At 43.7% G+C, this 22554-nt stretch overlaps 1 protein-coding gene across 1 annotated transcript; it reads left to right on the forward strand.

Annotated features, from left to right (window-relative positions):
- The first annotated feature begins 1726 nt into the window (after positions 1-1726).
- nr2f1a (nuclear receptor subfamily 2, group F, member 1a) lies at positions 1727-12251 on the forward strand. Its single transcript, XM_056592226.1, has 3 exons — positions 1727-2986; positions 4545-5072; positions 8271-12251. Exons 1-3 carry the CDS (start codon positions 2554-2556, stop codon positions 8543-8545), a joined length of 1236 nt encoding a protein of 411 aa, XP_056448201.1. The 5' UTR covers positions 1727-2553; the 3' UTR covers positions 8546-12251.
- The last annotated feature ends 10303 nt before the right edge of the window (positions 12252-22554 follow it).

A 22554-nucleotide genomic window follows, 5' to 3' on the forward strand; every position in this document is an offset into this window, starting at 1 on the left:
ACTTTATCCTTTCTCTCACCGGTTCCTCCGCCGCATTTTACCCCTGCTCCCATTCGCTGTCTCTCTCATTCTCACTCTTCTCTCGCAAGCTCTCCCTCTTTTTTTTCCCTCCATTCTGCAGAGTTAAATCTTAATGATACACTTACGCTGGATTCTTTGTCTGCTTTAATCTTATTCGTTTCACCTTTTCAAAGAGCTGGATACATGAGCGCCGAGTCGCGGTGGAATGTCCCGTGACAGGGACGGGGAGAGAGAGCTCTGTGTTGCTGAATACTTCAATTCACCCATCCCTCTTATGCCTTTCCAGAAGGGGGGACTTGCATATTTACGCTCCGTTATATGTGCTTATATCTCTATATAGCTACTTAAGCTAAAGCTACTTTTTAAAATGATATAGAATCGATGTCATTTGAGAGCTACAAATTGTGTATTTATAGGAAATACGTAGCCTATGCTCCTATATTTTGGGAAAATCTTCTTGCATGAGCAAAGGTCTGTTATTTGTTGTATCCCACACCCCTACACATACGCAATTATCAATCATTAATACAGTTCGTTCTGTAATTGATAAGCACCAATAATGTGTCAGAAGTGCGTGTGTGTTTGCCCTTGTTTCCACCCATGCGCCACTATTACGCAAGCGAGTGCATATATCGGGCCAGCTAAATAACAATTTCAAGACTCATGAGAGGGGGAAAAAAACTAAAAGCAACTGCTCCAAAGTGTGTACACATTTTGAATTTTAAAAATGAATGTGATGGATGGGGGACTCTACAGAGCAATTAGGTTGTAATTGTACATCGTACGCTAGATGGCAGCCCGATCCAGACATTTCTGAGTCGGATGGTCGGGAGCGGAGAGATCCCCACCAACAAATAGTCGGAATCCCCCTTGCAATTCTCCAACAACTTCACGTGCATTTGTATTAATACCGTTATTAGGAGCTTCATTCGGCGGTGTCTGGTGACAGACCGGGCTCATATGCATCGATGAACCATTAATATTCCACATACTGTGATCTTATTCCAATATTTCCTGCCGCGTGTTCCGCATGCGATTCGTCCAAAGCAGTGTAGGGATTTATACGCAATTTTTTTCAGTGCATTCGCCTCGTGTATCAGATCGACACGTTTCTAACAATATGTAGGGTTTTGCTCGCTACGCGACAGTGTAACATTTATTTACGAGGATATACCGCAATGCGCATGGCTGCAAAAACCCATAAGTGTCTAATAAGCGCCGCGACGCGACAATAATGAATCCGTTGCGTTTCATAATAAGGATAACAGTTTAACACAAACCATTTCAAACTTTGGGCAAATCTGTGCAAGTCCCCCTTTCGCATCAGCGGCAGCGGCGCACGTTTGTTTATTTCACTTGCGTAAAGCTTTGTCCCTGATTTTTTTTTGACCCGCTTTTTCAGATATTCTATCCAGGTTTTTCCTCCTCTTTTTGGTGACAATAGACGGCCCATACTAATCAGGTTTCAAAGTAAATAGCAACGCGGGGTGAGCTCAATGTAAATGGTGCTTGTCAGAGCCCCCGAGTCGTAGGTAGGCAAGGAACGGAGGAGGACTCCAACCAATGGAGAGAAAGAGGCTTGGCTAACCTTAGCCTCCCATTTTCTCTCTCTCCCTCCCTCTCTCTCTCTCTCTCCCTCTCCCTCCACCCCCGCCCCCCCCCCCCTCCTCAATGCAGGGCTCTGGCCAGTCAGTCGCCTTTGATTATCAGTTGCCAGCAGCCTCTCTCTTGGCTCCTTGACACGAGCACCATATAAGGCGCAGCGATCTCCATAGAAACGTGTCAGTTTCAATAGTAGTGTCAAAGTTCACTATATACAGACATTCGCGCAGATCCCCGTTTCGGAAACATTGCTGCGCTGGTCCTCCCGTTTAAGCGCATTCATTTTTCGGGTCTCTCCTTCTTCTTGCATATTCTATTAGGTTTTTTTTTCTTTTTATCTTTTCCCCCGTTCGCTCTATTTCTATTGGAGAGGTGAAAACTACACGGACACTTCGGCACCGCGTTTTTTTGCTGGGGCGAGATGAGGTTTATTTAAGAATATAGATGTGCAATCCTCCCCTCCTGCAGCGAAGACGGGAGTAAGGAGCGAGGAAGAAAAGAGAAAGGAATTTATTTCTCCGCAGCACTTTGGATCGCGTTGTCTTGCAGAAAAGATTTGATGCTCGTTTCTGCGTCCATGTGAATCGCCCTGTCTCCTTTGTGGCTATTTTATACAGAACTGCAATTTGTTACGTCTGGCTCCGGTTTTTCTACAAGATTTTAGTTCCTGAATGGCTGTGTGCAATTTACCTTGGAACTGGCCTCCCGATACTTGCACATCCTGATCGGGTGCCTTTTTCTATCGCCTATTGCTATTTTGAATGTATTGATCGCTCCTATACTCGCTCTGCGCAACCTATGAGATCGCTCGCTCAAATTTGACTTTCCACTGTCGTCCTTTTTTGCGAGATCTCTCTCTCTTTTTCTCATCGGCACGGTCCACATACACCAGCGAACATTTCGCTTTATAGCACTTTTCGTGGCCGAGATATGGCAATGGTAGTCAGCGTGTGGCGCGATCCGCAAGAAGATGTGGCCGGAGGACCTCCGAACGGCCCCAACCCAGCAGTTCAGCCGGCGAGGGAGCAGCAGCAGACGGCGTCGGCGGCGCCGCACACCCCGCAGACTCCCAGTCAACCGGGACCCCCGTCCACACCGGGGGCTGCCGGCGACAAGGGGAGTCAGAATTCCGGACAAAGTCAACAGCATATAGAGTGTGTGGTGTGCGGAGACAAATCGAGCGGCAAACACTATGGCCAGTTCACCTGCGAGGGATGCAAAAGTTTCTTCAAGAGGAGCGTTCGGAGGAACTTAACGTATACGTGTCGTGCCAATAGGAACTGTCCCATTGACCAGCACCACCGCAACCAGTGCCAATATTGCCGGCTGAAGAAGTGTTTGAAAGTGGGAATGCGGCGGGAAGGTGAATATATTTTTGTAAAGCCACTCATGATCACGCGTCTTAGTAGCAGGCGAACAGGGGCTGCCATGTTGCATTAAGGTCAAAGGATATGGCGAGGCAATAGGCCTGCTGCAGTCTTCATCGCGGGTTTTATTTAAATAAATATGTGCCAGAGGGATAAGTAGGCTATTTTCCTCTCTGTGAGGAGACTCACAACGGAGAGACGGCTTACAAAATACACAGTGTGTAGAAAAAAATCTATTTTAATTGTCAGGGTTATTTATTATCTTTGTTAATCTTTCCAAGCACAAGCCTTAGCCACGTGAAATTAATTATTATTGAGCTGGAATATTTCATAGGTTTCAAAGCACAGCTGTGCAAGAGATGGGTTTGTTCGTGTGTGTGTGTGTGTGTGTGTGTGTGTGTGTGTGTGTGTGTGTGTGTGTGTGTGTGTGTGTGTGTGTGTGTGTGTGTGTGTGTGTGTGTGTGTGTGTGTGTGTGTGTGTGTGTGTGTGTGTGTGTGTGTGTGTGTGTGTGTGCATACATATCTACGCGTGTGTGTATGTATGTGTGAGTATATGTACGTGTACGTGTGTGTGCGTGTGTGTGTGTGCGTGTGCGTGTGCGTGTGCTTGTGTGTGTGCGAGCGAGCACGTACCCGTCTGCTTGTACAAGCGTGTAGATGTACCATAGTCGTTTATATTTGTATAGTGGGACTGGTGTGTCTGTTAAAATGAACCGACAAGACTCCGTCTTTCTAGCCCCATATGCTGACTAGACAGCCCAGCCATCTTCAATGAAGTTGTGCTGGGATCGTTGTGTTCCCTGCTATCATCAGAGGCATCACAGGCCGTGGCTTAGCCCAATCCTAAAACCCTTCTTAAATAAGACAATTTCATAAATTATTGAATACAAAAATGATGTTTACAGGAATTATCGAGTGGAGCCATTGTGGAAATTAAATAAAGCACTGATTTATTTATATTTATTTATTGTATTGATACTATCAAATATAGAGACGTGGGTTGCTCACGTGACCTTTTGTACGGGTTAAAGGGTCCAATTCTAAATTAAAACAACATTTCACAAGAAAAATAGATTTGTAATGGTTAACCGTACCGAGATAATAAAGAATAAGATAATTTTGTCCAACTACACCCAAGGACCCCTCATCTATTAAATGATATCTCTGTTGGGTCACGCGCGCTAGCAATAGCGTCTGTATTATTGATGTTAGTGTAAAGATATAACTCTATATCTATATTTTAATAATACAAAACAAAAGCAATATCTGATCAAAGGGAGTAAAAACCCATAAAACATGACTGTATTTTGCCCCGGGATGCATATTCACAATTAGAAAAAAAAAAACAGTCTACCTTAACACGCAGGCCCTCACACACAAACAGATAACAGTGTAATTCGGATTTAAACACATTTTGTAAGTTAGTCTTCGGGCAGAAAACAATAGCTGAAGCTTTAGCTCGCCGTAAGGCTCGTAGCTTTGCTTGTCCACACATAAACAAATGTTTATCAGTCCTGGATGCACATTTCCTCTCCTTCTCTTTCTTTTTGTCAGCGGTTCAGCGAGGACGAATGCCTCCAACCCAACCGAACCCAGGCCAGTACGCCCTCACCAACGGAGACCCGCTGAACGGCCACTGCTATCTCTCCGGATACATCTCGTTACTGCTGCGGGCCGAGCCTTACCCCACGTCCCGCTATGGAAGCCAGTGCATGCAGCCCAACAATATCATGGGCATCGAGAACATCTGCGAGCTGGCGGCTCGCTTGCTCTTCAGCGCCGTGGAATGGGCGAGAAACATCCCCTTCTTCCCCGATCTGCAGATCACCGACCAGGTGTCCCTTCTCAGGCTGACGTGGAGCGAATTGTTTGTGCTTAACGCGGCTCAGTGCTCCATGCCTTTGCATGTGGCCCCTCTGCTCGCCGCGGCCGGCCTGCACGCCTCGCCGATGTCCGCGGACCGCGTCGTGGCTTTCATGGATCACATTCGGATCTTCCAGGAGCAGGTCGAGAAGCTCAAGGCCCTTCACGTGGACTCGGCAGAATACAGCTGTATCAAGGCGATAGTGCTCTTTACATCAGGTGGGTACCAAAAACCGAGAATCACACCATCAGACATACTCCCAGACATACTCCCAGACATACTATATATGGGACACAAGGGCGAGAAATCACAGAGAATAGACGGAGCGAAGAGGGATTGCAATGGGGAAGGCATTGGGGGGAACATGGCTGTCAGGTTTAGGCTACTCGTTGATTTGGCAGTGTTTTGACAACAGCTTGCTGCATATCCACTTGCATACATTTTCATGTCACTTATGCCCATAGCATGAGACATATAAACACACCCAGATTAAGGAAGCGCTTACGTTTTTTAATGCATAGGGCCATGCCAAATAATTTCAGGAGTAAGTTAATTAAAAATATATAATAGTCCATGAAGCATTTCAGCAATGTGTGGCCACTTGATGGTCACAAATAAGGTTGCGTACGCCTATGTAAAATGCAGGATAGGTGACACATCGTGAAGCCCATGGCCTGATGATGATGTAGGACAGCTGATGCATTTATGAGTTGTGGTCCTCGCTCCGCGCGCACAAACACATGTTAATGGGAACAGGAAATAATTCCTAGATCACAGAATGTGATGAAATGGAATAATATGTCCAATGTCAGTATACGAGATGCAGCTTTTGTGTATATATATATATATATATATATATATATATATATATATATATATATATATATATATATATATATATAAATAGGGATACAGTAATAATAATTTAAAAAATCAGTAATACTGTTGATGGCTTAATAATGGTGCACTGTGGAGTTACTGAAGGCTGTCAGTTAGTTGTTTGTGTAGTTTGGAAGATCTTTTGGAGTTAGTTGGTTATTGCCTGTCAGGGCAAGGCTGTATGCAGGGAGTAGGTGAAGGGGTGGGAAAAGAAAAAGTGCAAAACCGTGGTCGTGTGAAACATGGGCTATTTCATAAAAAAGTTGTTTGATTGGTAGATAACCTTTTTGATTAGATTTGGATAATCATCCCCACAAATATATTTTTGAGATTTAATTTGTAGGGATCCCAAATTGGGGGTGCAACCACGTTTAGGAGGAAACATAGCCCCCTATTATTTTATTTATTTCATATTATTACATTTTATTTTCTCACACCAACTTTAGCCAATTTATCGGGAATATATTTTAACCGATTCTGTTTTTTTTTTACTCAGATAGTTTAAGCAACATATCACTTGGCATTTTATAGTCTCTGTATAAAAACATAGATATAATAATTAATTCCTACTCTGACCTAATAAAATACATTTCACATTTCCAATTATGGGTGTAGAAGCACCTTTTTCCCAGCGTATTTGAAAGACAGCGAAAAACAAGTAAACCTACCCTTATTTCTATATTCTGATCCCATACATGTCACTATTAACAAATAATGAAAGTAGGTGCTGCTTTTATAACTAAAATTGAAGCTTTAGACTAGAATTAGAAGTAGGCTACTGCAGCATAGTAGATGCGCACATATCAGACCAATTTGACTAGGATAATGGCGGAGGATAGCCATGGCTGTCTGGAACAAGTGGCTTGGTACCCTAGTACCCGACAAAGGCCGTGGGCCATGCACCTTCATGGACAAGCTGACTGTCCTTGTTTACCCTGAAACAAACTCGACCATAAAACACATTATTGAGTGTCGCTGTGAATATCGATTGCCATAACATTTCTTACCCAGACGCAGATCTGGAGACTATTATCCTAGGTGCCCGTTCGGAGGCTAAGGAGAGGCAGGCCAGATAGATCAGCTATTGGCCTGTTCAACTCTCCTTCGACCGATGCTGTCAATAGACACATCCCAGAGATGCTCCACACTTTACAGGGAGCCGGTCATACAGTGTGACGACATTGAACTAATGGTTTTCTGCATTGAGCTACCCTAACCGCGGTAAAAGATGCATATGTTAAAAGGCGCGAACAAGGGCAAACTATAAGATTTGGCTAACAAATGACGGTTCTAGTTCACGCGCTTCGTCTCCGCAGACAATGATATATAGGCCTATCGATATTTACACTGAGCCTTCTCCGGTCATACAACGCCTGTAATGCGAGTGGTAGTACGCTGTATTGAATTGAAATGGAAAATAGAGATCATGGTTGTATGCCGTTTCTAGATACGCCTACAGCCCACTCTTAAATAAACACCATGTGAGGTCATGTACCATGGCACCATGCTGACCTAGCAGGGCCACACAACGGTTCACGGTATATTTTCAAGAAGAAAGGCCCCTACAGCTTTTTATAGGACATGTTTGGGAATGTTATTACACAAAAGTCGTAAGAGGCACTGCGCATGCTCGCATCCAGTCCCAACCTGTGCATTCACATCGCCTCTTTAAGAAACAGGCGCTATGGAGCTGCTCTATGCGTGGCTATTGTCTTAACCTCTCCTAATAAATCTGATTGCTTCCAGCGGCCTTTCCTGTGCTCCGTTCGAAAACAGGCCAGGAACGGTCTATTGAGAGAAAGGGGCGAAATGACTTAACAGCTTACTGAGAGTAATTAGGTCACATTACATCCTCTGCAATTTCAGATTCATCAGTGTCGTTTGTGTTTCCGTATGCTCTCCCGAGCCGAGGGATCACGAGCAGTGGCCTTTCGGCCTAACCTGTCGTTCACCTCGGTCTAGAACGGTACACGTACCTCAGCCTGTACAGTTGCATAATAGGCCTACTATTTTAGTCTGGGGGCATGGGCAATATTATTACTTTTTATTTGTGTTAGAACAGACGGTATCCTCAGTCGAATTGTGCCCCCCCCCCCCCCTCTCTCTCTCTCTCTCTCTCTCTCTCTCTCTCTCTCTCTCTCTCTCTCTCTCTCTCTCTCTCTCTCTCTCTCTCTCTCTCTACCTCTACCACGCACGCACACACACACACACACACACACACACACACACGCGCGCGCAAACGCACATTCACACACACACACACACACACACACACACACACACACACACACACACACACACACACACACACACACACACACACACACACACACACACACACACACACACACACACACTTCGGCAGACGCACAATTGTTTATTTTGTATGACAGTCCCTGTAGCTCAATGTGATGTAGCATGTTTGGGCAGTATGTTTGTTCATTCCACTTTGTCAATAACACGTAACGATGCTGATGTTGAATGATAACCGGGGCTGGGGTTTGTGTTTTTTTTCTCCTTCTCTTTCGGCCACACAGACGCCTGCGGCCTGTCAGACGCAGCTCACATTGAAAGCCTACAAGAGAAGTCCCAATGCGCCTTGGAGGAATACGTGAGAAGCCAGTATCCTAACCAACCAAGCCGCTTTGGTAAGCTCTTGCTACGACTGCCGTCACTGCGCACCGTCTCCTCCTCAGTCATTGAGCAGCTGTTCTTCGTGCGCTTGGTAGGTAAAACCCCTATTGAAACGCTCATCAGGGATATGCTACTATCCGGGAGCAGCTTCAACTGGCCTTACATGTCCATTCAATGATTCGTATGAGAGAGTGAAAAGAGAATAAGGACCAAAATTCAGCATCCCCTAAGAAGACTATATATAGGACCTGGTCTGAAAGACTTGGAAGTCGTGACTTTTTTTCCTTTTTTTATATTCTGTCTTCTGGGACTGAAATGGAATACATTATGTACAGAAAATATGGAACTGGACTTTACACCTGTGTAAATCGCCTCTCATCTTCAAGAACAATACCCTTCATTTTGTAAAATACTAGTCTTTATTTTCCTTTTTGTAAAAAAAATACAAATAAAATGAAAAACATCATATGCGCAGTAAGTAAAAAAAAAAGAATCATGACTTAGCGGGAAAATAATGTTTCCAAGCAATTATAAGAATTGTCCTGTGTCTATGTACCTCTCTGTTTTGTATTTTTTCTGGTTCTAAACCAGGGTTTCTGTGATTCTATACTAATAATTTTTTGATATAACCTTTTGCTTCTTATAATGAGTGCGATATATGTTGTCGAAGCTATGTTCTCCAAGAATTAAAATTGAAGTGAGAATTTAAAACAGAAAAATAAAAGAAATTTAGACAAATAAGAAACACGTCTAATCGCTATGACAATATCACCACTGATGGTTGAACTTTGACCTATTGCTAATATGGACCTGCAACCGCAGCCAACTGACCTCGAGGACATTTTTACTATAAAGAGGACGTCTGTGGCGCCTTTTCCCGGCCACGAGTGCGCGTGGAGCCGATCATCAGTCAAAGAGGAGAGACATGAAAATCAAAAGCACTTTTAATATATCATTTCAAATACATTTTTTGTTTGTTTTGTCTTTAAATTTTCATTGTTTCTTGGATTTTATTGGTTGTTGCCTTCAATTTGCTTACTCCATGATGCAGCTTTTGCAAAAAAAGGGTCGGTTGATGAAGTTGTGTGATGGTGACTGTAATATTAAAAAAGAAATAGGCAACAACGTCTCATTCTCCAGCATTTTACTGTGATCAAATGTCAATGCATATAGCAGCTTATTTCATTACGGGCAATGGGCATTCTAAGAAAAACATGGAATCATAACACACGTTCGAAATGCGCTGTTGCAAACTGTTAAGTGGTGTAATTACGCAGTTGGAACATAACAATTGCACTAAGTACTGACTTCATGTGAACACACAGCGTTGTGGACCAGGGGCTACCTACATTGCAAAATAGCTGGAAAGCTAGCTCGTACCCTGCCTGTGAGCTCATTAATGTTTGATATACTCCCAGACAAACGAAAAGCATGACACAGACTAGACTATCAACTCGTGTCTACCTCCTCACGTGGCACAATCAAGGCCATTCCCTCTCACCGTTCGGCCAGCGACGCGCATGAGCAAAACCAGTCATAGCCCCATATCGCATTGGCACTACCCCACGTCAGTGTATATTATGACTCACTATAGATCCAGGCGTCACTTGGCATACGGTGAGGTGCAGGGAGCCGCCTGATCGATCCGGAGCGCGCTTCGGACTGCATGTAAGCACACAATGTGACGTGAGACTAGTTAAGGGGGAAGAAGACGGATTGGAGGAGAGACCAGAGATTTGGGGGACCATTGCCTGATGGGGATGGAGACAAATGGAGTGGATGGGGGGACCAATGTGTGTGCGTGTGTGTTTGTGTTTTAGAGAGAGTGTCTGTGTGTGTGTACGTGCGCTTATGAGTGTCTCCCCCACACCTCTTAAATATCCTAACGATATTATAGAGGTGGAGAATGTAAAGAATGCCTCGGTGAACGATAACAAGACATTCATGTAGTTACAGACAGCTCTCTGTGCATCCAGCCCTTTGTCTCCATAGTCTACAAATGACGCAGCTCCCTTCACAATCTCTCCTAGAGCTAAACGTAGCTTGTTGGTAATGCTTCTCCCCTCAAAGGCCACCCATTACTTAAATGTGAACTTTGAATTTGGAAATGTCCCATGTGTGCCACACATGAAATATGTCTCCTCATGTCTTCTTCATCAGACACGTTAGGCTTCTTGTGTTGGGTTTCACTCTCGTCTGCCGAACACGACTGATACCGCGGAGTGTAGCGAAATAAGGTGAGATGAGATGGATGGATCAAACCGTTAATTATATTGATACCTCGAGGTATCTCGCTATATTTATAGATTAGGTGGTACTGATTCACTCAATCACAAGTTTAAAGCGCGCCCGTGTGTGTGTGCGTGTGTGTGCGTGTGTGTGTGTGCGTGTGTGTGTGCGTGTGTGTGTGTGTGTGTGTGTGTTTCCGCGTCCTGTCCTCAGTTGCTCTCACGTCCCAGGTATTGATGGTTTAGTTATTATTATCAATTAACGAGATATACAAATGCTTGCTCGAATTCTCGGTCAGCTTCACATCTTCTCCGTTTTTTTCTCATACTGTCGCACAATTTGATCTTAAACTATATAGCTAGCATATATACAATGATGTCATGCAGTATTGCTGTTTTGCATTAAGGCTTTAAATGTTTCATTTTTACTTTTTTGGTTACGGGTTGTTGGCTACTTCAAGTAGACCTGCGTGGCCCGTATTTGTAATTGTTCGTGTATTTGGGATCCAGTAGGTTTTAGAATGTAGATTTATAAGTAATGAGCTGTTATTGTTTTATGATCAACTGATTATTACTTTGCAATGGCAATCGTAACTTTAGGATTATTTCTCGGATAAAGGCCTTATATGGGGCAAATTGTTCGTTACAAATGCATATAGTTGTTGCTAAAACTGCATGAGGCCTAATTGAAACCCTCTGTAGTCATGTATATAAATATTATATTGAGCACATATTGCCAAACATGGACTACATTCAGAAAAAAAATTCAAACTGATCAATTAGGACCAGATGTTTCTAATTAATAAATACGTGTAGACATAGGCTATACTTACAGAACAGAAAAAAACAAAACAAAAAAAGAATGCTCTTAATTTTATAGGCTATTAAGAGATTTTCGGAGAGATGCTAACATGTTATGATATAAATGTTTTTTTAAGTAATTTCTCTTTGCAACGTTTATTGTATAATTTTATTTTTCATTAAAACGTGCACATGCACGAGCATGAGATTGTTTAGCCTATTTATTGGTGTTAGAATAGTCCGTGCATTAGACCTAGGACTGCTAAAGTGGTTCATTATGTGTTGTATCATAACCCAGCTCCGACGGATTGCACTAGCTGCGGTGGGGCAGCCTGAGGGAGATTGATACATAGGCCCCATTTGTGTCTCGATAATTTCGGAAACTGGTTACCAAGTGATATTCCGAAATGAGTTAAATAACCATTTACCTTTGTCTGGTTTCATTCATCAAACCACCAGTAAAGAACTCCCAACACTGGGCCTACTTGTTTGCTTACACAAGCAGCTGGGTACGATTTCACGTTTGAGATATCTGTCTGACAGCAAAACATTTATTATCCTAAGTTGTCAGCGAACCTCTTTAACAAACCTCATGTAACCAATAGTCCCACGTGCCCAGCGCCGCCACACGCAGCTCACAAACACACTGCACTGGTGTTACACATCCCCTCTTTCCGATGTAGCAGCCTATTGTGGTTTATTGACAAACAGAAAATAAAAAAACAACAATAACCATTATACAAATGGACTCTAATTGAAATGATAGGTCTTGTGTTTGAATCCTATTTTATTTTTTTCGGCCATATTTTCCTTGGGCCAGCATTGTCTCTATCACCGTGTGAGCAGTACGAGGTGTTCCACATTAAGTGAACCCTAACGTGCGCTACATCGTTCCAAAAGTGACTGCATGCAGTCAATCGAGGGGGAAGGGGAGGGGGGACCTATCTTACAATTGTTGCGAACATCCTAGTGATTATTGTGTATCTCTCTCGCTATGTCTACAGACCTCACAGGCAACCTTTAAGCCATGGATCAAATCCAGCCCTGCGGGGTATAAAATATCCCCCAGTTGTGAATGTAACATAAGGGGACGCCTCTGCGTGCACGCGCCCGTGCGTGTGTGGGGTATTTTTTCGTTGCGTTCTCGCATGGGCTACACGCCTTCATGCGCGCGTGTGGTTGGGAGCAGCGTAAGGGACCCTGTGTATGGGCCAGTGCGTGTGTTTTCGTGCGTGTTTGTGTGTGAGTGTGGGCGCGCAGCTTGCCGTGAGCGAGAGAGAGAGAGAGAGAGAGAGAGAGAGAGAGAGAGAGAGAGAGAGAGAGAGAGAGAGAGAGAGAGAGAGAGAGAGAGAGAGAGAGAGAGAGAGAGAGAGAGAGAGAGAGAGAGAGAGAGGGAGGGAGAGGGGAGGTGGTGGTGGTGGTGGCGAGAAAGCAAAGATCGCTGTGTAAGCGATCCCTTTGTGTTGATTTAGGAAGACGTTTGCTGTATATAACGTTCAAGGCTGATAATATCCTTGCCTGGCCAGATAAATAAAGCATTGGCCAAACCATCGGGTCAGCTATCGATCCACATTTCTCCCCGGGAGTGAGCGAGAGACTGAGAGCGAGAGAGCGCGAAATGGGAGGGAACACAGAGAAGTGAAGGGGAAAGGAGAAGAGCAGGAGGGAGGGGGGAAGAGGAGGAGGGTGTGTGTGTGTGTCTGTGTGTGGGGGGGGGGGGGGGGGGGGGGGGGGGGGGGGGGGGTTGAGAAAGTGAGAGAGAATGAGAGGGAGAGCCCTCACTCATTAGCATTCCATAGCCATGGACGTACGCTGACAACTAACAGAGATATCCAGACCCACACCGCGCATTTCCCCCTTTGTCTCAGTTGGCCTTTATTCCAGCGACAGATTTCGTCACAGCGAAGGTTTTCTTTTCGCTGTGCCTTTACGCTTACACGAATGGACTCCTGCACCATAAGAGGAATCCTCCGAGCCAATACTGGCTCGAAAAAATAAATGGTGTTAATGCTCTGTAGAAGTGACAGCGCAGTTTTTATTTTGATTTAGGCTTGCACAAACATAACATAGGCCTGGCCTACACCTAAAATGACACAATTATACATATATATATATATATATATATATATATATATATATATATATATATATATATATATATATATCCTCCTATATAGATATACATATATAGATGTATATGGCAAACATTCGAATAAAGAATTTTAGGTTTCCTTATCCACTGCCCACCCATCCATGACAGCTGTTCGTCTGATAGAAACTTCTTTCCAAGTTGTCTCCCCTCCCACCCAGGGCCCCGTCTCTATTGCTTTGTTGTTTTAAAATATGCATGTCGCCCCGGAATGCCAGTCACGGGTCCAAACTTTGTGTCCCAACCTCCCACATGAAATGATCCTTTTAAAGCGGGCTCAATATGTCTCAATCTGCACTCCTCTTCCCTCTAAAGCTTTTTGGGGTGCGGGACAAGGTCCAGAAATATATTAATTAAAGTGCGATTTGGTTCGTAACTCACGTAGCCTACTTTATAAATCTGAAGAGTGGACGCGGATCGGTCAAGCTCTGTCAAGCGCTATGGAGGTCCTGGGGAGAGAAGAAAAAGTAAGACTCATATTTTTGATTAGGCTATCTCTCTCTCTCTCTCTCTCTCTCTCTCTCTCTCTCTCTCTCTCTCTCTCTCTCTCTCTCTCTCTCTCTCTCTCTCTCGCTCTCGCTCCCCTCTCGCTCTCTTTCTCTTTCCCTCTCTACCAGTATCTCTCTCTCTCTCTCTCTCTCTCTCTCTCTCTCTCTCTCTCTCTCTCTCTCTCTCTCTCTCTCTCTCTCTCTCTCTCTCTCTCTCTCTCTCTCTCTCTCTGTTTCTTTTTACCCCAACTCTCCTTTTTTCTCTCGTTCTCTCAATTGTGTCACTCGCGCACGCGTGTGTGTGTGTGTGTGTGTGTGTGTGTGTGTGTGTGTGTGTGTGTGTGTGTGTGTGTGTGTGTGTGTGTGTGTGTGTGTGTGTGTGTGTGTGTGTGTGTGTTCCTTTGAGTGAAATGGATAAAGCAAGGGGAGTGAGAGTGCGAGAGAAGAGGGAGGGATGAGCGAGAAAAGGAGAGAGGATGTGTCTGTGTGGACGTGTGCATCTCTCCGGCTGTCATCAACAACAAATTAATCAACACGTGGCATCTAAACTCGAGAGTGACATTTTTAGTGTATGTAGCCTATGTGAGCGGGCTGGTGAAATCAATCACATTTGGCCCACTGAAGAAAACGGAAAAGCATCTTTTTTTTTTTTTTTCATAGGGTAAACTTAACCGAGGCAACGGAGTCGAAAGGAGTCCTGAGCGTAACATCAAGTAGTGCTTTAAGTTAGCGGAAGAGTTGTGTTAAGGTTATTTTTCTGGTTTTATTGACAAAACGATCATGTATATAGGCTATTGAGGATGTGTTATTTAGAGAGTGCGTGTGTGTGTGTGCGTGTGTGTGTGTGTGTGTGTGTGTGTGTGTGTGTGTGTGTGTGTGTGTGTGTGTGTGTGTGTGTGTGTGTGTGTGTGTGTGTGTGGGGGGGGGGGGGGGGTGCGTGCGTGCGTTCTGTTGTCTTTTACGGGTGGGATGGGGTTGTTGTGAAGTGTCTAAGAAAATTTAATTGAAAATAAAAGTATAATGATTTGGTCCCCAAACAATTTTAAATAGTTTCAAAGCTAGAGCAATTCAAATTCTAACCGATCGCGTTAATGAGCCAAGCAATTCATTACATAATCCCTTCAAAAATGTAAACGGACTAACGTCAAGTCAATGAGGGGATCTGCACAAACAAAATGAATTTAATGAATATGTTAATTCATTAAATTCAGATATATTTTAGAAGTCTCAATGTGTAAACATAGGGGGGATCCAGCAAGCCCGGCTTACCTGATAACGAGTGGTCTTTTCAGCAATATTAACGACTTCTCCTCCTAATACACTCCAGATGGTCTGTGACTGAGTTCCTCAGTTTTACTCAACAGCACTTTGTTATAATTTAAATTCATGCTGAGGCAGGGCATTTTAGCAATCCCATGTTATTGTGCATTACTTCAGGTGTTGACAACCAATATTGCATGCAAAGTTTTAATCAGCAGTTAACCAATTAATACATTAATTAATCGATTAATTAATTAATACTTATTTATTGATTACTTAATAAAAACATAGCCTTCCTCCATTACATATGCATATATACACAGAGAGACAGACAGATAGATAGATCCTATCTCTTTCCTGTTCACCCCAGAGGCAACATTCCTTCGATCTCATTTAGCACTATGTCATCAGTAGCGGTGGAAGCGTAGAAGCCTACCAAACGCACACGCACACACGCACACGCGCGCACAAACACTCACACACACACACACACACACACACACACACACACACACACACACACACACACACACACACACACACACACACACACACACACGCAAACTGTCAACCGTCAACCGTGGCACTATAGGCCTACTGCATTGCTTTGGTCAGGACATGAGCCAAAGGGTTGTGTTTTGACACTCTTTACTTTTTTATCTAGAAGTGTTTTTAGCCAGGGTTGGTGAAACAGTGTTTTAGGAGCCCAGTCATGATTTAATAGAGGTTTTCTTGGGGTCGGCCAGTACTTGGACTGTGGTTCCCAAGTCTCTGCGGTCCACATTCCGCCGCTGTGATTATAGAAGTGCCTCCTCTCTCTTGTTAGAGGAGCAAAGCTCTAATCTAGCTCCCGTGTAGCCCCCAAAGCCAGCGCGCCATTCAAACGGTGTATGGATGCGTGTTTCTGTGCACGCGTGTGTTTATGTGTGTGTAAGAGCGAGTGGGGGTCGCTCAGAACGGAGAGAGAAAGAAGGGTGGGAGAAAGTGCGAGAGTAAAAGGAGGGGGTTAACGGAGTGGCCTCTTGTCTCTGAGTGACACGACCCCTTTCTCTTCAAAGGCCAAGCAGAAATAAACGCATCTCATTTGTATGGCGAGTATGTTGGTGATATTTCATCATCAGAATTTATAAAATGGGAATGTGTCTTTTTTTTCAATATATATGTTTTTACAACAGTGAACCGGAGACGGTTTGAACCGTGCGCCGTGCGCCGTGCTCCGGGCTGCTTTTCCGTGTTCCGTTTCTCCGCACGCAACATTCTGTGGTCGGTTTGGTATTCGTCCATGGCTGCACCGCCCCCCCCCCCCCCCCCCCACACACACACACACACACACACACATCCAAATGAATTTGCATCCGTTGATCATATCAGTAAAGAACTGCTGGCACCGAAGATGAGGCCCAATGGGGAGAAGGTTTATTTGGATAAAACTGGACGAAAAGTGGACACGGCCTGAAAGGTCAGTCGCCCATTCATGTCAAGGTGGCGGGGGGCGGCTGGCCCGGGATGGTTAGAAAAGGTTTTTGAAAGCGGGCGTATTTGAGGCAAGGGAATGAAAAAGAATGGGACACAAAGCTCGTCATACTTCAAACACGCCCCGTCACATCTTTACTCTTTCCACTACATGCAGGCGTTGTATTGGGCAAGGGGGTCTTTCTTTTTATTTATATAGACTACAGAACATTGGACAAGAAAGAAAAAAAATATCGAAATTAAATGAGACATAGCGGTTTGAGACCAGGATGCACCCATCACGTTTATACTGCAAAAAAGGCGAAAGGCCGGTGGAAGTGCGTGCGCACCACACATGCTGTGTTCCATTTGATAGATGCACACTGATTATGGGATTATTCAATTTAGGCTTGCATATAAAAATGACATTTATTTCGTCAATATACCCACTGATACAGTATGTGTTGGCTATTTCATTGATAGCCAACCATTTAATTGCCAACCATCCAGCATTCATCCCTCCATCCCTCCATCCATTAGTTCATTAATTTAAAATGAAAGTAATGTACTATTCTCCATCATGCCTTCAATATGGTGAGATAATTGAGTCTCTCTTACCGTTATCTCTTCTCTCTCATACACATACATAAACCAACACACACACACGCAGGCAAGCACACACACACACACACACACACACACACACACACACACACACACACACACACACACACACACACACACACACACACACACACACACACACACACACACACACACACACACACTAACGCACGCTACGCCATTATCGATATAAATCACATGCATTTATTTTAATTCAGAAACATAAGTTTTCTATATTTAACTATGTATGTGTATGGGAGGTGTGCATCCGTACGGTTCAGACTACTTTGGTGTCATTGTAACTATACCTTGAAGAAGGATGTACCACAAGAAGGCTTAGCATCGTTTAATTCATAATGTAGAACTTTCTATCATCCTGAAATGATTTTCTGAGCAAAAACACAACAACAAACAATTCAAACAAACCAGAATTATTATTCCCTGGCGTTAGAAAACGTTTGATTGATTGGAAATGAAAGTTTTGTGAAAAAAAGATACATCTTTATCTCCCAGTTGTCAATCATATCGTTCGACATAAACATTTGCAAATGCACTAACGTGATCAGTTTCGACATCCAATACATGTAGCGCCTATAGCCTAGCCCTATTTATCCAATCAATTCCTGCAAGTCATTTGATGTTATCGTTCTGAGTGTCAGTGTTGTGTGGTGTTGTGCACTGGTTCTGGGTCTTGTTGTGAGCCTATGCCATAGGGGACCATGAATCCCATTAAACGGCATCAAGATGTTGGCTTGAACGCTCTACACTGATTGCTGAATTAATAATGGGGCATGCCTATTCCCGTCCAGACTCTTTTCTATTAATATTTCGCTCAAGCAGTGGGTGTATATAGGTTATCTTTAAATGTTTGTACTTGTACATCTTCATCATCATCATCATCATCATCATCATCATCATCATCATCATCATCATCATCATCATCATCATCATCGTCGTCATCATCGTCATCATAACTCCAAACGATGGTTGAAAATGCTGCTTTGTTGTCATATATGCCGTCATTTTAAGACGTGCAGGGTCTGGGCTTGATGACGAGGACCGGTAAGATGACGAAGGGCTGAGGGTGCCGTGAAGGATTCGTGGCATATTACCGATGTAGCTACCGAGTGCATGGCCATTTACACTGCTGCAGTGTCTCCAGTGTGAGACAGCGAATCCCGCTTAGAGAGAAACGCATGACAAAACAAGCTCTCAATCCCTCTCCACTACAGTGAAGCCCCCCCCCCCCCCGATATATCAAATTGATTCGAGACCACACCAGAGCGAGGAGATGTATCGTTTGTGTGCGCTGTACACGCGGCCAAGTAAAACAGCAGCGCTATGGAGCTGGAGGATGATGGTATCGATCTGGGGACTCAAGTGGAGTGTCACGTCCACTGTGCCCCGCGTGTGACATTCAAAGTTAACATATTTAGACCGGACACTCATTAGTTGATTTGGCGATTTGACCCCCTTCGATTCTCGAAAAAAACAAAAACCTTAAAAATGCAATTATTAATCGATTCCGGGGTGATTATGTATGTCACCATGCATAATCCCCAATTAATAAACAACAATCTACACCATCTCTTCATCATCTCTCATCAACCTTTTTTTTTTTATAGCGTCTGCAGCTTTACGCGTCGCGAACCAGTGCGCTTTGTTGTGCTGGTTGCAGACCTCGGTCTTTCTCCGCCGATTTTTGTTTCTACTTTTGTTTGCTAGATGGCGCCCTGCGTTCTAAGACCCTCTGGAACCAGGAGCGACCCCTTCTCTTGCATGCGGCAGCCCGCAGCTCATAGGACACACAGTGTAGGTTTATTTTAGCAGCTGCCCACCGTCTCCATTCCCTTTGGTTTTTCCTCGGTTATGAGCTGGGAGATTGTAATTGCCTCACACGGCGTTTTTGTTTGTCTATATTTACGAATTAATTAACAGCAATTAAAGGCGGCGATCCTATCCAACGTTTGTTTTTCTAAACCACAACCTGAACACACACAATCGACAAGACATTGAGTATTAGTTTATTTCTGGTACTTAATTTCATAGAAATTTAATAAACATGCTTATCTGTTGACTGAAATCAATATTTTATATTGTGTATTTTTAGGGACTAATCATCGTACAACATCAACAAAGTCTATTTCAAAAGTATTTATTCGTTAATGGCATCATAACACGAATACTGTTCATAAATGCAATACAACAAATTGCATGGATAAATAAGTAAACAAAAGAAGCTTATATTTGTGGACATAGGCTATTGGATATCAAATAGGTAGTACTACTATAAGAAATAATATTAATATCAAATACAATAATAATAATAATAATAATAATAATAATAATAATAATAATAATAATAATCATATTAATATTGATATTAATATTAATATTAATAATGAACCGTAGGTCTAATGCATACCATTTTTTATTTCCCTGTAATAACTCGATTTGTGTGTAGTCTCACCTCTCAAAGTTACTTTTAGTTAGTTTTAGTTAGTGAATAATACAACAAAGGATACCGGACCGTCTTCGTTTATGCAGTAGGCTAACAACTAGGCTAATAACACAACGTTGATGGCCTTGATGACACAATCCATGCTAGTGTTGGAAAATGGTTGGACCGTTAAAAGGGATGTAACTCAGACAAGACACACTATCAGGGGCAATATGCAGTCGCTGGAGAAGAAGAAAATACACTACTGTGCTTATTAAATATGTAGCCTATGTAAAAGAAAATAAATATGAAATGAAAAAGAAAACAATGTATATCTGCTGTGCAGTGATTGACATGCACATACTGTGCTGTGGGGCTGTATACACCGAACGCCTCGGCCTACATTAATTCCCTTGTGTTTTAGTAGCCTTGTGTGCATAAGTTCAGCTCACCCCATGTTGGAGCCTGGGTGGTATCTCACTTCAGGTGCACTAGTAGCTTGGGCAGCTCACCTGGGCTCCGCATGCTGCCTGACAACAAACCAAGCCTTACAGACGTTACCCCATCCTTCCTACAAAATCACCTGGGCTTCATTGCGGCAGAACCCCTTTTAATTATATTCACATGAGTTGGTCTGCACTTGGATAACGAGTTAAGAAAAGGGATTGCATATTTCAATTATTATTTTTTAACAATGGGAATACTATACATTTTGAGTGTTTGGATAAGGCTCTCGTGGTATTTGTTTTCTCGACTAAACAAGCCATCATCTCAAACGTGCATACATAATGCAATATATCAGGGATCCCGCCGGCGGTCAAAAGAGCGAATAGTGGGTTGATTAAGGTAGAATAATGCATAGTGCAACACGTATCCTGACCTCCATGGAAATTGATCACAATATGAAAATTCGTTCCAAAAATACACAATAGAGGCCCATATTTGTGTCCACTTCATGGTCTCTAACTGTGCTTTAATATGCTATTTTCTTAAAGAGCCAGTCTGATTCTAAAGCTAGGAATTCAATTACACTACCTATACCCATAGTTATTTGTTCAGGCCATTTTTTTCATGGCGCCTTAATCAAATTTACCACATGCAAGCCGGCGTGTGGAGTTTAAAGCATGAGCTGTCATTTTGGACCATATCCTATATCCGTCAGACAACGAACACGAAGGTTTGTCATCGTTTCTTAAGTCGAAAACAAGATATTTCACTACCACAGTGGGATTTTAACGAATTAAAATCTGTCACTGCGCGCCTGTGATAAAAAGCTAGGCGACTTAGCCGCTAGGAGCTACAAAGCTGCCCGCTCGTTAAGTCACTCGCTGTCAGTATAGTTAGCGCCGTTCTGATATGGACGGTGGCTCCGGAGCTTCATCTCTTGGGCTTTTAATTAACAAGCTGTCTCAAAGCCGTAGAGCTCCATCAAACAGTCTCTCTCTCTCTCGCTCCCATTCTTCCTCCCAGACTCTCCCTTTTCACCACTAAATCCTCCTCCCGCGTCGCGGGCTTTTCTGTTATACTTTAGCCGCTCGCTATTCTGTTTCACAGCTCAGCTCACTGATCGACACGGGCCGTGCGCGAGGAAGGTACAACCAGGAGATTGACGCTCGTGCGCTGACATGTGTGCACAAACTCTGACCTGTAGTCTGTGGCGCGCGGTATAAGGTCACTTGAAGCCCCCCCGCCCCCCCCCCCCCCTAGTAGTTGGGCAGGTGCCATTTAGGGCTAATGAACAATACTGAATGTATCCAACAAAGAATGCAGTGATACACAGTCCACTAAGGGCTAGGAGAGGTAGGCCTGCCTGTCTATACTGTAGGTCCAGGGGAGCATGGACCTACTCTGTAGCTGACATTACCGGAGCTTTTGGGCTAATATGTAGGCTAGGCCTATATATCACCCGAGGGTCGGGAATGTCAAAGTGTAGGCCCTTGTTATGGAATTTGCCGACTGGAGGATATATTCTCTCTGTGTGTGGTGGAAGCAGTAATATGGCTGTATTTTTCCACATTCTCTTCCCCCGTTTACCCCCTCACTGTGACGAGCAAACTTGGTCCCGCGGTATCCCCACTTCCACGCGGACGGGGGGTCATTTGATAGCCAGGCAAGGTCAAGACAGAGCGCTGTCCGTGGTGCTACACCGGTCCGCTGCTGGATCATCAAATTAGAGATCGATGCCACCCCGGATGTGTGGAGACCGCCAGCAGTCCAAGTTAAACTCGTAACAAGTCCCCCCTGACAGGTCAACACCTCGACACAAACACACGTCTCTGATGCTGCCCCCACAGGTCGGCCGCACGGACCAGATAAGCAATCCCATTGAAAGCTCCTCTGAAATATTGCTGTAAATACACTGATATCCTTTTGATGGCCAAGGGGGAGCTTTGACAACTGACCGGTTTGGAGGATAAAATTTCGTCTTGATCTTTTTTATTTATTTTATAAATTAATCCAAACGAAGATTTGTATTTGAAGCGATAATTGGTCGATTTAATTAGGCCAGCATCGATTGAGAACAATGCAGATGTTAACGTGGATGTGTGAGGCCTGTTGGTTAAGGGATGAGGAAATGTGTTTCACGTTAGGACTTGGTGGAATTGCATTAAGTCCTAAGGAACGACGTCAACATATTTCTCTATTTATCTTGAGAAAACTTGCTGTAATGATTTAGAGTGCAGGATAATAATCAGTTTATGAGGAACTTCGGGTTGTTGTTGTTGTTGTTGTTGTTGTTGTTGT

This window comes from Gadus chalcogrammus, chromosome 6, assembly GCF_026213295.1.
Source record: "Gadus chalcogrammus isolate NIFS_2021 chromosome 6, NIFS_Gcha_1.0, whole genome shotgun sequence".
NCBI classification, from domain to species: Eukaryota; Metazoa; Chordata; class Actinopteri; order Gadiformes; family Gadidae; genus Gadus; species Gadus chalcogrammus.

Bases quoted from the DNA above. Each gene is read 5' to 3' on its own strand.
- nr2f1a (XM_056592226.1), top strand. From the start codon at position 2,554: ATGGCAATGGTAGTCAGCGTGTGGCGCGATCCGCAAGAAGATGTGGCC. The intron at 2,987-4,544 runs GTGAATATATTT...TCTTTTTGTCAG, and splicing joins AGTGGGAATGCGGCGGGAAG to CGGTTCAGCGAGGACGAATG. The intron at 5,073-8,270 runs GTGGGTACCAAA...TCGGCCACACAG, and splicing joins GATAGTGCTCTTTACATCAG to ACGCCTGCGGCCTGTCAGAC.